The sequence below is a fragment of the Brachyistius frenatus genome, unplaced genomic scaffold (assembly GCF_029030835.1).
Source record: "Brachyistius frenatus isolate BFR_SWC_R1_liver_20210118 unplaced genomic scaffold, ASM2903083v1 Contig_607, whole genome shotgun sequence".
NCBI classification, from domain to species: domain Eukaryota; kingdom Metazoa; phylum Chordata; class Actinopteri; family Embiotocidae; genus Brachyistius; species Brachyistius frenatus.
In genome coordinates this window covers 13,121-26,695 of record NW_027211206.1, presented here as the reverse complement: position 1 = coordinate 26,695, position 13,575 = coordinate 13,121, and the positions used below count along the sequence as shown (strand labels likewise).

General features: G+C 47.2%; 1 protein-coding gene across 2 annotated transcripts; it reads right to left on the bottom strand.

Annotated features, from left to right (window-relative positions):
• Positions 1-271: 271 nt before the first annotated feature.
• Positions 272-3,680, bottom strand: LOC138614881 (myelin transcription factor 1-like). Of its 2 annotated transcripts, none has more exons than XM_069688481.1 (2): positions 3,540-3,680; positions 272-1,300 (listed from the first exon to the last, which is right to left on the bottom strand). In XM_069688481.1, the coding sequence occupies exons 1-2, from the start codon at positions 3,672-3,674 to the stop codon at positions 1,157-1,159; spliced, it is 279 nt and encodes a 92-aa protein (XP_069544582.1). In that variant the 5' UTR covers positions 3,675-3,680; the 3' UTR covers positions 272-1,156. The 2 variants fall into 2 exon arrangements, with proteins under 2 accessions (XP_069544582.1, XP_069544583.1); XM_069688482.1 differs by having other exon boundaries at positions 272-1,297.
• Positions 3,681-13,575: the final 9,895 nt, after the last annotated feature.

Sequence of the window (13,575 nt, the reverse complement as noted above, 5' to 3'; positions counted from 1 at the left end):
AACACACAAAAAACGCACAACATCAGGTCCTCTGACACACACACACACACACACACACACACACACACACACACACACACACACACACACACACAGAGACACAATACACGCACAGAGATACAGACAGACACACACACACACACACACACACGCGCTAACACACAGAGGTAGACGCAGGTGGGACAGACGGAGGACAGACAGATTTCTGAAATGATATAAAGATGTAATGAAGACGAGCTGTATTAAGAGGAAGAGGACACAGAAACAGAAGTTGACATCCACTGTGGGTTCACCTTTATTAAAGAGCAACGTAAAGACTAATCCATACAGCCATCATTAACACAGAGACGATACAAAATCAATATTCACCATCACTTTGTCATCACCAAATAAATACCAAATATGTGCAGCTCAACTTTCCCAGTGTATTGCAATGTACTCAAAATAGTTTGTGGAAATAAAAAGGAAAATCATATAAACAGAAGCACCAAAAGAATCTTTAGAAAATTATTAAAAAACTTTCAGTTACAAAATATTTGCACTTAAAAAGATCCCAGTATTTTAAATAAATAATAAGATATATAAACAATTCATAGTTGATATCTTAAAATATTTCCTCTTGGTTCAACAATACCGAGGAAATGATTCCCTTCTCTTGGTTATCTTCTCAGGTAGCATTTAAAATAAACCAACAAGATAATGAAGAATAAATAGTCAACAGAAAGTCGTACAGCAGACATGATTAAATAAGTTGTTAAACCAACGTTAAATAGTTACACAGCAATAGTAAGAATGAATCTAGCAACTAGTCCTGGAGGTGCAACATCACTATCGCATATAAATACTATCAACATCATGGGTGGAGACTAACTAACACTCTGCTTCCTTCTGCACACGCTCAGTGAGGACCGCCCCGCCCACAGGAACGGTTTGACTCCAGCCTGTCCTCACGTCTGTCCTCACGTCTGTCCTCACATCTGTTCACGCTCGTACCGTCGGAAAGCAACATGCAAACAGGAAACAAACGCAAAGAACCGAGGTCCAAATGAGGAGAAGTAATTACATACAGGTTCTAAAGGGTTCCCAAAGAAAGACTGGTGCTGTCACTCTGATGCCCCGCCCAACTGGCCCCGCCCACCCGGCCTCCTCCTGTCCGTCACACCTCGATGCCCTTCACCGCCTGGTTGATGGACTCCAGCAGGGCCCGGTTCTCCGGGTTCTGGTAGCAGTCCTTGTTGGTAAACATGTGGGTCAGAGTCTCCACGTAGCTGTCAAAGTTCTGCTCCGACAACGGCTCCTGCTGCACGGAGACACACACAGAGACACACGGAGACACAGACAGAGACACAGACACACACACACACACGGAGACACAGAGACACACACGGAGACACACACAGACCCACAGAGACACACGGAGACACAGACACACACGGAGACACAGAGACACACGGAGACACACACACACACACAGAGGCACACACAGACACACACGGAGACACAGACACACAGACACACGGAGACACAGAGATACACAGACACACACAGAGACACACAGACACAGACAGACAGAGACACACACACACACACGGAGACACAGAGACACACGGAGACACAGACACGGAGACACACAGAGACACAGAGGCACACACAGACACACAGGGAGACACAGAGATACACACACATGGAGACACAGACACACGGAAACACAGAGACACACGGAGACACAGACACACACAGACATAGACACACACACGGAGACACAGAGATACACAGACACACACAGAGACACGGAGACACACACAGAGACACACAGACACACACACACACACACACAGAGACACAGAGACACACACGGAGACACACAGAGACACACGGAGACACAGACACACACGGAGACACAGAGACACACAGAGACACACACAGAGGCACACACAGACACACACGGAGACACAGAGACACACGGAGACACACATAGACACACGGAGACACAGAGACACACACAGAGACATAGACACACACGGAGACACAGAGACACAGATACACAGACACACACAGAGACACACAGACACAGACAGACAGAGACACACACACACACACACACACACACACGGAGACACAGAGACACACGGAGACACAGACACGGAGACACACAGAGACACAGAGGCACACACAGACACACGGAGACACACAGAGACACAGACACACAGAAACACACACAGACATAGACACACACGGAGACACAGAGACACAGAGATACACAGACACACACAGAGACACACACAGAGACACACAGACACACACACACACACACACACACAGACAGACACACACAGAGACACAGACAGAGACACACACACACACACACACACACACACACACACACACACACACACACACACACACACACACACACACACACACACACACACACACACACACACAGACAAAAGCAAGAGTCCCAAAATGAACCCTCCTCAGTTTCATAGAAATGTTGACAGTGTGCGTCTGTGTTTCAGTCTCTGTGTCTGTTTGTGTCTGTGTGTCTGTGTGTGTGTGTGTGTGTGTGTGTGTGTGTGTGTGTGTGTGTGTGTGTGTGTGTGTGTGTGTGTGTGTGTGTGTGTGTGTGTGTGTGTGTGTGTGTGTGTGTGTGTGTGTGTGTGTGTGTGTGTGTGTGTGTGTGTGTGTGTGTGTGTGTGTGTGTGTGTGTGTGTGTGTGTGTGTGTGTGTGTGTGTGTGTGTGTGTGTGTGTGTGTGTGTGTGTGTGTGTGTGTGTGTGTGTGTGTGTGTGTGTGTGTGTGTGTGTGTGTGTGTGTGTGTGTGTGTGTGTGTGTGTGTGTGTGTGTGTGTGTGTGTGTGTGTGTGTGTGTGTGTGTGTGTGTGTGTGTGTGTGTGTGTGTGTGTGTGTGTGTGTGTGTGTGTGTGTGTGTGTGTGTGTGTGTGTGTGTGTGTGTGTGTGTGTGTGTGTGTGTGTGTGTGTGTGTGTGAATGGTGATGAACACACTGCCGATTACACAGACAGCAGCAGTCAGGTGTATTCACACCTGATCATTAAAGGGGAGGAGCCATGACCCTCTGATTTCTTTCGACTGTCAGTACGGACTCCAGCTGCCTTACCAAGTATGTAGTATGTAGTATGTTGTATGTAGTATGTAGTATGTGTACAGCTGGGACATACCACTGCATCAGTGACAGCGACATTTGAAGTCTCCTTTCAGGTTCTCCCCTGAGGTTCTACTCTGAAGTTCCACTCTGAGGTTCTACTCTGAGTTTTTCCTCTGAGGTTCCACTCTGAGGTTCTTCTCTGAGGTTCTCCTCTGAGGTTTTCCTCTGAGGTTCCACTCTGAGGTTCTCCTCTGAGGTTCCACTCTGAGGTTGCACTCTGAGGTTCTACTCTGAAGTTCTCCTCTGAGGTTCCACTCTGAGGTTCTACTCTGAAGTTCTCCTCAGGTTTTCCCCTGAGGTTCCACTCTGAGGTTCTCCTCTGAGGTTCCACTCTGAGGTTCCACTCTGAGGTTCCACTCTGAAGTTCTACTCACCATGGTGGGCAGGCGGATGTTGGTCAGGCTGCGGATCAGCGCCTGACTCAGACCCGACAGCTCCAGGAACAAAGTCTCGTTCCTCCCCTCGATCTCTTTGTTCTCCTCCTCCATGTTCTTCAAGTTCATCTCCATGGAGGAGATCTGAGACGGGGACAGACAGAGGACAGTCCTGAGTCTGAAGTGGACCTGCCACATGGTGTAGGATGTTCTCTGACAATGTCCTCGTCGTTGTCCAGAACTGAGAGACAAAGGACACGCAGTTAGTGTGAGGACAGACGTCTGTCATTACATCAAAAGCCTGATGTCTTCATATCAGAGACCAGGTTTGGGGGACACGTGGACAAACTGAGGGAGGGGGTGCGTATGGACACACTGAGGTGGGGGGGAGGAGACTGGGGGAGGGGGGGACATGTGGACATACTGGGAGGGAACGCTGGGGGGGGGCATGTGGACACACTGAGGGGTGGGACACACTGATGGTGCGGGGGAAAGACTGTCTCTTACCATCACTGGCTCTGAACTTCGCAGTGATGTACTCGTCACCAGGGAACTTGGTTCTCTTCTTGTTGGCCGACGCTCGGGGACATCCGGACAGGCTGAGATGGACAGAGGGACAGTTAACAGATCTATGTCCTGTTGTGTCCTGATATGTCCTACTGTGTTCTACTGTGTCCTGATGTGTACTACTGTGTCCTGGTGTGTCCTGATGTCTACTACTGTGTCCTCATATGTTCTGATGTGTCCAGATGCGTCCTAATGTCTTCTGATGTGTCCTGATGTGTCATGGTGTCCTACTGTTTCCTGATATCTCCCGATGTGTCCTGATGTGTCCTAATTTGTCCACGTGTTCTGATTTGTCCTGTTGTATCATACTGTGTCCTGATGTGTCCTGAAGTGTCCTGACATGTCATAATATGTCCCACTGTGTCCTGATGTGTCGTACTGTGTATTACTGTATCCTGATGTGTCTTGAAGTGACCTACTGTGTCCTAATGTGTCCTACTGTGTCCTAATGTGTCCCGATGTGTCCTACTGTGTCCTATTGTGTCCTGATGTGTTCTGATGTGTCCAGATGTGTCCTACTGTGTCTTGAAATGTCCTAATGTTTCCTACTGTGTCCTGAAGTGTCCTGACATGTCCTAATATGTCCCACTGTGTCCTGATGTGTCGTACTGTGTATTACTGTATCCTGATGTGTCTTGAAGTGACCTACTGTGTCCTAATGTGTCCTACTGTGTCCTAATGTGTCCCGATGTGTCCTACTGTGTCCTATTGTGTCCTGATGTGTTCTGATGTGTCCAGATGTGTCCTACTGTGTCTTGAAATGTCCTAATGTTTCCTACTGTGTCCTGATGTGTCCTAATGTGTCATGCTGTGTCCTGATGTGTCCTGCTGTGCCCTGATGTGTCCTACTTTGACCTGATGTGTCCTAATTGGTCCTCATGTGTTCTGATTTGTCCTGATGTGTCATTCTATGTTCTGATGTGTCCTACCATGCTCTGATGTGTCCTGATAACAACTACCTTGTCCTGATGTGTCCTACAATGTCCTGATGTGTCATACTGTGACCTGATATGTCCTGATGTGTCCTACTATGTCCTGAGTTGTCTGACGGTCTCCAACTATGTCCTGATATGTCCTACTGTGTCCTGTGTGTCCTAATGTGTCCCCTGTGTCCTAATGTGTCCTACTGTGTCCTGATGTGTCCTACTGTGTCCTAATTTGTCCTACTGTGTCCTGATGTGTCCTCCTGTGTCCTACTGTGTCCTGATGTGTCCTAAGTTTTCCTTGTGTCCTGATGTTTCCCACTGTTTGTCCTGATGTGTCCTACTGTGTCCTGATCTGTCGTACTGTGTCCTGATGTGTCCTACTGTCCTCCCTGATGTGTTTTGATATGTCCTGATGGGTCCTACTGTGTCCTGATGTGTTCTGATGTGTCCTGATGTGTCCCAGTGTGTCTTGATGTGTCCTGATGTGTCCTTATGTTTTCTACTGTTTCCTGATGTGTCGCTGATTTGTCCTGATGTGCCCTACTGTTTCAGGGACACTTATAGTGCGTCCAGATGTGTCCTGATGTGTCCTGATGTGTCCTACTGTGTCCTGATGTGTCCTAAGTTTTCCTTGTTTCCTGATGTGTCCTGATGTGTCCTACGGTTTCCTGATGTGTCGTACTATGTCCTGATGTGTCCTACTTTCCCTGATGTGTTCTGATATGTCCAAATGGGTCCTACTGTGTCCTGATGTATTCTGATGTGTCCTGATGTGTCCCAGTGTGTCTTGATGTGTCCGGAAGTGTCCTTATGTTTTCTACTGTTTCCGGATGTGTCGTGATTTTTCCTACTGTGTCCTGATGTGTCATGATGTGTCCCACTGTGTTCTAATTTTTACTCCTGTCCTGATGTGTCCTACCATGTCCTGATGTGTCGTACTGTGTCCTGATGTGTCCTACTGTGTCCTACTGTTCCTTGATGTGTCCTGATGTGTCCTGATGTGTCCTGATGTGTCCTGATGTGTCCTGATGTGTCCTGATGTGTCCTGATGTGTCCTACTGTGTCCTGATGTGTCCTGATGTGTCCTGATGTGTCCTGATGTGTCCTACTGTGTCTTGTGTTCCTAATGTGTCCTGATGTGTCCTACTGTGTCCTCCCTGATGTGTCCTGATGTGTCCTACTGATGTGTCACTTATGTGTCCAGATGTGTCCTGATGTGTCCTACTGTGTCCTGATGTGTCCTGAGTTGTCCACATGTGTCCTGAATGTGTCCTGATGTGTCCTACTGTGTCCTGATGTGTCCTACTGTGTCCTGATGTGTCCTGATGTGTCCTACCCTACTGTGTCCTGATGTGTCCTGATGTGTCCTACTGTGTGTCCTGATGTGTCCTGACTGTGTCCTGATGTGTCCTACTGTGTCCTACTGTGTCCTGATGTGTCCTAATGTGTCCTACTGTGTCCTGATGTGTCCTACTGTGTCCTGATGTGTCCTACTGTGTCCTAAAGTGTCCTGATGTGTCCTGATGTGTCCTGATGTGTCCTGATGTGTCCTGATGTGTCCTGATGTGTCCTGATGTGTCCTGACTGTGTCCTAATATGTCCTGATGTGTCCTAAAATTTCCTTGTTTCCTGATGTGTCGTACTATGTCCTGATGTGTCCTACTTTCCCTGATGTGTCCCAGTGTGTCTTGATGTGCCCTGAGGTGTCCTTATGTTTTCTACTGTTTCCGGACGTGTCGCGATTTTTCTTGATGTGTCCTACTGTTTCAGGGACACTTATAGTGCGTCCAGATGTGTCCTGATGTATCCCACTATGTCCTGACGTGTCATGATGTGTCCCACGGTGTCCTGATGTGTCCTAATGTGTCCTTGTTTCCTGATGTGTCCTGATGTGTCCTACTGTGCCCTGATGTGTCCTACTATGTCCTGATGTGTCCTACTGTGTCCTGATGTGTCCTGATGTGTCCTGATGTGTCCTACTGTGTCCTGATGTATTCTGATGTGTCCTGATGTGTCCCACTGTGTCCTGATGTGTTCTAATTTTTACTCCTGTCTTGATGTGTCCTACCATGTCCTGATGTATCCTACTGTGTCTTGATGTGTCCTACTATGTCCTAATGTGTCCCCCTCGGTCCTAATGTGTCCTGATGTGTCCCAATTATTCTTTGTTTCCTGACGTGTCTTGATGTGTCCTACCATGTCCTGATGTATCCTCCTGTATCTTGATTTGTCCTAATATCTTCTTGTTTCCTGATGTGTCCTGATGTGTCCTACTATGCCCTGATGTGTCCTACACTCCATGATGTGTCCAGATGTGTCCTACTGTCTCCTGATGTGTCCGACTTTGTCCTGATGTGTCACAGTGTGTCTTGAGTTTTCAGACTGTGTCCTACTGTGTCATGAAGTGTCCTGATGTGTCATACTGTGTCCTGATGTGGCCTGATGTGTCATAATGTGTCTTGATCTGTCTTTACGTGTCCTACTATGTTCTACCGTGTCCTGATGTGTCCAGATGTGTCCTACTGTGTCCTGATATGTCCTGATGTGTCCTGATGTGTTCTACTGTGTCCTGATGTGTCCAGATGTGTCCTACCGTGTCCTGATGTGTCGTCCTGATGTCTCCTGATGTGTCCTGAATGTGTCCTGATGTGTCCTGATGTGTCCTGATGTGTCCTACTGTGTCCTGATGTGTCCTGATGTGTCCTACTGTGTCCTGTGTATCCTGTGTGTCCTGATGTGTCCTGATGTGTCCTACTGTGTCCTAATGTGTCCTACTGTGTCCTAATGTGTCCTACTGTGTCCTAATGTGTCGGTGTCTCTTACTGTGTCTGTGTCCTGATGGGTCCTGATGTGTCCTACTGTGTCCTGATGTTTCCCACTGTGTCCTGATGTGTTCTACTGTGTCATTGTGTCCTGATGTGTCCTGCTGTGTCACACTGTGTCCTGATGTGTCCTACTGTGTCCTGATGTGGCCTAATGTGTACTACTGTGTCCTGATGTGTCCTACTTTGTCATTGTGTCCTACTGTGTCCTAATATGTCCTACTGTCTCCTAACATGTCCTAATGTTTCCTTCTGTGTCCTGATGTTTCCAGATGTGTCCTACTGTGTCTTGAAATGTCCTAATGTTTCCTACTTTGTCCTGATGTGTCCTACTTTGTCTTGATGTGCCCTGATGTGTCCTACTGTGACCTCGTGTCCTACCTTGTCCTTGTGTCCTGATGTGTCATACTGTGTCCTGATGTGTCCTACTTTGTCCTGATGTGTCCTACTGTGTCAACTGTGTCCTCCTGATGATGTCCTACTGTGTCCAGATGTTTCCTACCGTGTCCTGATGTGTTCCACTGTGTCCTGATGTGTCATACTGTGTCTTGAGTTGTCCGAATGTGTCCTACTGTGTCCTGATGTGTCCCGATGTGTCATACTGTGAGCTGATGTGTCCTGACATGTCCCACTGTGTCATGAGTTGTCTGACTGTGTCATAGTGTCCTGATGTGTCATACTGTGTCTTGATGTGTCCTTAAATGTGTCCTAATATGTCTTACTGTCTCCTAACATGTCCTGATGTTTCCCACTGTGTCCTGATGTGTTCTACTGTGTCATTGTGTCCTGATGTGTCCTACTGTGTCCTGAGTTGTCTGACTGTGTCCTACGATGTCCTGATGTGGCCTACTGTGTCCTGATATGTCCTATGTGTCCTACTGTGTCCTGATGTGTCCTACTGTGTCCTATATGTGTCCTACTGTGTCCTGATGTGTCCTGATGATGTCCTGGTGTGTCATGTCCTGATGTTTCCAGATGTGTTCTGATGTGTCCAGATGTGTCCTACTGTGTCTTGAAATGTCCTAATGTTTCCTATTGTGTCCTGATGTGTCCTACTGTGTCTTGAAATGTCCTAATGTTTCCTACTTTGTCTTGATGTGTCCTGATGTGTCCTACTGTGACCTCGTGTCCTACCTTGTCTTTGTGTCCTGATGTGTCATTCTGTATCCTGATGTGTCCTACCGTGCCGTGATGTGTCCTCATAGCAACTACTTTATCCTGATTTGTCCTACTGTGTCCAGATGTTTCCTACCGTGTCCTCATGTGTTCCACTGTGTCCTGATGTGTCATACTGTGTCTTGAGTTGTCCGAATGTGTCCTACTGTGTCCTGATGTGTCCCGATGTGTCATACTGTGAGCTGATGTGTCCTGACATGTCCCACTGTGTCATGAGTTGTCTGACTGTGTCATAGTGTCCTGATGTGTACTACTGTGTCTTGATGTGTCCTTAAGTGTCCTACTGTCTCCTAACATGTCCTGATGTTTCCCACTGTGTCCTGATGTGTCCCAGTGTTTCCCAATGTGTCCTACTGTGTCCTGATGTGTCCAGATGTGTCCAACTGTGTCCTAATGTGTCCTACTTTGTCCTGAAGTGTCCTACTTTGTCTTGATGTGCCCTGATGTGTCCTACTGTGACCTCGTGTCCTAATTTGTCCTCGTGTCCTGATGTGTCATTCTGTATCCTTATGTGTCCTACCGTGCCCTGAGGTGTCCTGATAACAACTACCTTATCCTGATGTGTCCTACTGTGTCCAGATGTTTCCTACCATGTCCTGATGTGTGATACTGTGTCTTCAGTTGTCCGAATGTGTCCTACTGTGTCCTGATGAGTCCCGATGTGTCATACTGTGAGCTGATGTGTCCTGATGTGTACTATTGTGTCTTACTGTGTCCTGACGTGTCCTAATGTGTCCTACAGTTTCCTGAGGTGTGTCATACTGTGTCTTGATGTGTCCTTAAGTGTCCAAATATGTCCTACTGTCTCCTAACATGTCCTGATGTTTCCCACTGTGTCCTGATGTGTCCTACTGTGTCCGGATATGTCCTGATGTTTCCTGATGTGTCCAGAAAACAACTACCTTGTCCTGATGTGTCCTACTGTGTCTTGATGTTTCCTGACGTGTCCTACTATGTCCTGATGTGTCCTACTGTTTCCTGATGTGGTCCTACTATGTCCTAATGTGTCCCACTGTGTCCTAACGTGTCCTGCTTTGTGTTGATGTTTCCTACATTGTCCTGATGTTTATTGATGTGTCCTACTATGTCCTGACGTGTCCTACTTCACCTGACGTGTTCTAATGTGTCTAAATGTGTCATACTGTGTCCTGATGTTTCCTGATGTGTCCTGATGTGTCCTACTGTGTCTCCTAAAGTGTCCTTATTTTTCCTACTGTTTCTGGATGTGTACTGAGGAAAAACTTCCTAACGTGTCCTACTGTTTCATGGGGTCATACTGTGTCCAGATGTGTCATACTGTGTCCTGACGTATCCTACTCTGTCCTGAGTTGTCGGACTGTCTCTTACTGTGTCCTGATGTGTCCTGATCTGTCCTACTATTTCCTGAGGTGTGTTATACTGTGTCTTGATGTGTCCTTAAAAGTGTCCTAATATGTCCTACTGTCTCCTAACATGTCCTGATGTTTCCCACTGTGTCCTGATGTGTCCTGATGTGTCCTACTGTCCTGATGTGTCCTGATGTGTCCTGCTGTGTCACACTGTGACCTTATATGTCCTGATGTGGCCTACTGTGTCCTGAGTTGTCTGACTGTGTCCTACGATGTCCTGATGTGGCCTACTGTGTCCTGATGTTTCCTGATGTGTCCTGATGTGTCCCGATATGTCATACTGTGACCTGATGTGCCCTGATGTGTACAACTGTGTCCTGGTGTGTCCTGATGTGTACTAATGTGTCGCACTGTTTCCTGATGTGTCCTTCTTTGTCTTGATGGGCCCTGATATGTTCTGATGTGTCCTACTTTGTCCTGATGTGTCACAGTGTGTCCTGATGTGGCCTGATGTGTCATAATGTGTCTTGATCTGTCTTTACGTGTCCTACTATGTTCTACCGTGTCCTGATGTGTCCAGATGTGTCCTACTGTGTCCTGATATGTCCTGATGTGTTCTACTGTGTCCTGATATGTCCTGATGTTTCCTGATGTGTCCAGATAACAACTACCTTGTCCTGATGTGTCCTGATGTGTCCAGATGTGTCCTACCGTGTCCTGATGTGTCGTACTGTGTCTTCAGTTGTCTGAATGTGTCCTACTGTGTCCTGATGTGTCCCAACGTGTCTTACTGTGTCCTGACGTGTCCTGATGTGTCCAGATAACAACGACCCTGTCCACATGTGTCCTACCGTGTCTTTATGTGTTCTGATGTGTCCAGATGTGTCCTACTGTGTCTTGAAATGTCCTAATGTTTCCTACTGTTTCCTGATGTGTCCAGATGTGTCCTACTGTGTCTTGAAATGTCCTAATGTTTCCTACTTTATCCTGATGTTTACTGATGTGTCCTACTATGTCCTGACGTGTCCTACTTTACCTGATGTGTTCTGATGTGTCTAAATGTGTCCTACTGTGTCCTGATGTTTCCTGATGTGTCCTGATGTGTCCTACTGTGTCTTGATGTCTCCTAAAGTGTCCATATTTTTCCTGTTTCTGGATGTGTCCTGAGGAAAAACTTCCTAACGTGTCCTACTGTTTCATGGGGTCATGCTGTGTCCAGATGTGTCCTGATGTGTACTGATGTGATCTACTGTGACCTGAGTTGTCTGACTTTTTCCTGATGTGTCCTACCATGTCCTGATGTTTCCTAATGTGTCCTATTTTGTCCTAATATGTCGTACTTTGTCCTGATTTTTCCTGACGTGTCCTCCTGTATCTTGATTTGTCCTAATATCTCCTTGTTTCCTGATGTGTCCTGATGTGTCCTACTATGCCCTGATGTGTCCTACTTTCCATGATGTGTCCAGATGTGTCCTACTGTGTCCTGATGTGTTCTACAGTGTCCTGATGTGTCCTGAAATGTCCTTATGTTTGTCCCTGATGTCCTGATTTTTCCTGATGTGTCCTATGTTTCCTGATGTGTCCTACTGTGTCCTGATGTGTCCTGATGTGTCCTACTGTGTCCTATGTGTCCTAATGTGTCCTGATGTGTCCTGATGTGTTGTGTCCTGATGTGTCCTGATGTGTCCTAATGTGTCCTGATGTGTCCTGATGTGTCCTTCTGTGTCCTGATGTGTCCTGATGTGTCCTGATGTGTCCTACTGTGACCTGATGTGTCCTAATGTGTCCACTACCCTGATGTGTCCTAATGTGTCCTGATGTCCTGTCCTACTGTGTCCTGATGTGTCCTGACTGTGTCCTGATGTGTCACAGTGTGTCCTGATGTGTCCAGACTGTGTCCTACTGTGTCATGAAGTGTCCTGATGTGTCATACTGTGTCCTGATGTGGCCTGATGTGTCATAATGTGTCTTGATCTGTCTTTACGTGTCCTACTATGTTCTACCGTGTCCTGATGTGTCCAGATGTGTCCTACTGTGTCCTGATATGTCCTGATGTGTCCTGATGTGTTCTACTGTGTCCTGATGTGTCCAGATGTGTCCTACCGTGTCCTGATGTGTCGTACTGTGTCTTCAGTTGTCTGAATGTGTTTACTGTGTCCTGATGTGTCCCAATGTGTCATACTGTGTCCTGATGTGTCCTGATGTGTCCTGATGTGTCTTTTTCCTATGTGTCTACGTGTCCTAATGTGTCTACTGTGTCCTGATGTGTCCTACTGTGTCTTGATGTGTCCTGATGTGTCCTACTGTGTCCTGATGTGTTCTGATGTGTGTCCTGATGTGTCCTCTGTTTCCTGATGTGTCCTGTGTCTGTCCTGATGTGTCCTGATGTGTCCTACTGTGTCCTATGTTTCCTGATGTGTCATGTGTCCTACTGTGTCCTGATGTGTCCTACTGTGTCCTGATGTGTCCTGATGTGTCCTACTGTGTCCTGATGTGTCCTACTGTGTCCTGATGTGTCCTACCGTGTCCTGATGTGTCCTACTGTGTCCTGATGTTTCCTACTCTCTCCTGATGTGCCCTGATGTGTCCTACTGTGTCCTGATGTGTCCTACTGTGTCCTGATGTGTCCTGTTGTGTCATGTGTGTGTCCTGATGTGTCCTACTGTGTCCTACTGTGTCCTACTGTTTCCTGATGTGTCCTACTGTGTCCTGATGTGTCCTGATGTGTCCTACTGTGTCCTGATGTGTCCTGTGTCCTACTGTGTCCTACTTTGTCCTGATGTGTCCTACTGTGTCCTACTGTGTCCTGATGTGTCCTACTTTGTCCTGATGTGTCCTGATGTGTCCTGATGTGTCCTGATGTGTCTTAATGTGTCCTGATGTGTCCTGATGTGTCCTACTTTGTCCTGATGTGTCCTACTGTGTCCTGATGTGTCCTACTGTGATGTGTCCTGATGTGTCCTACTGTGTCCTACTGTGTCCTGATGTGTCCTACTGTGTCCTGATGTGTCCTGATGTGTCCTGATGTGTCCTACTGTCCTCATCCCTGATGTGTCCTGATGTGTCCTGATGTGTCCTATGTGTCCCTGATGTGTCCTACTGTGTCCTACTGTGTCCTGATGTGTCCTACTGTGTCCTACTGTGTCCTGACTGTGTCCTGTGTGTCCTGATGTGTCCTACTGTGTCCTGATGTGTCCTACTGTGTCCTGATGTGTCC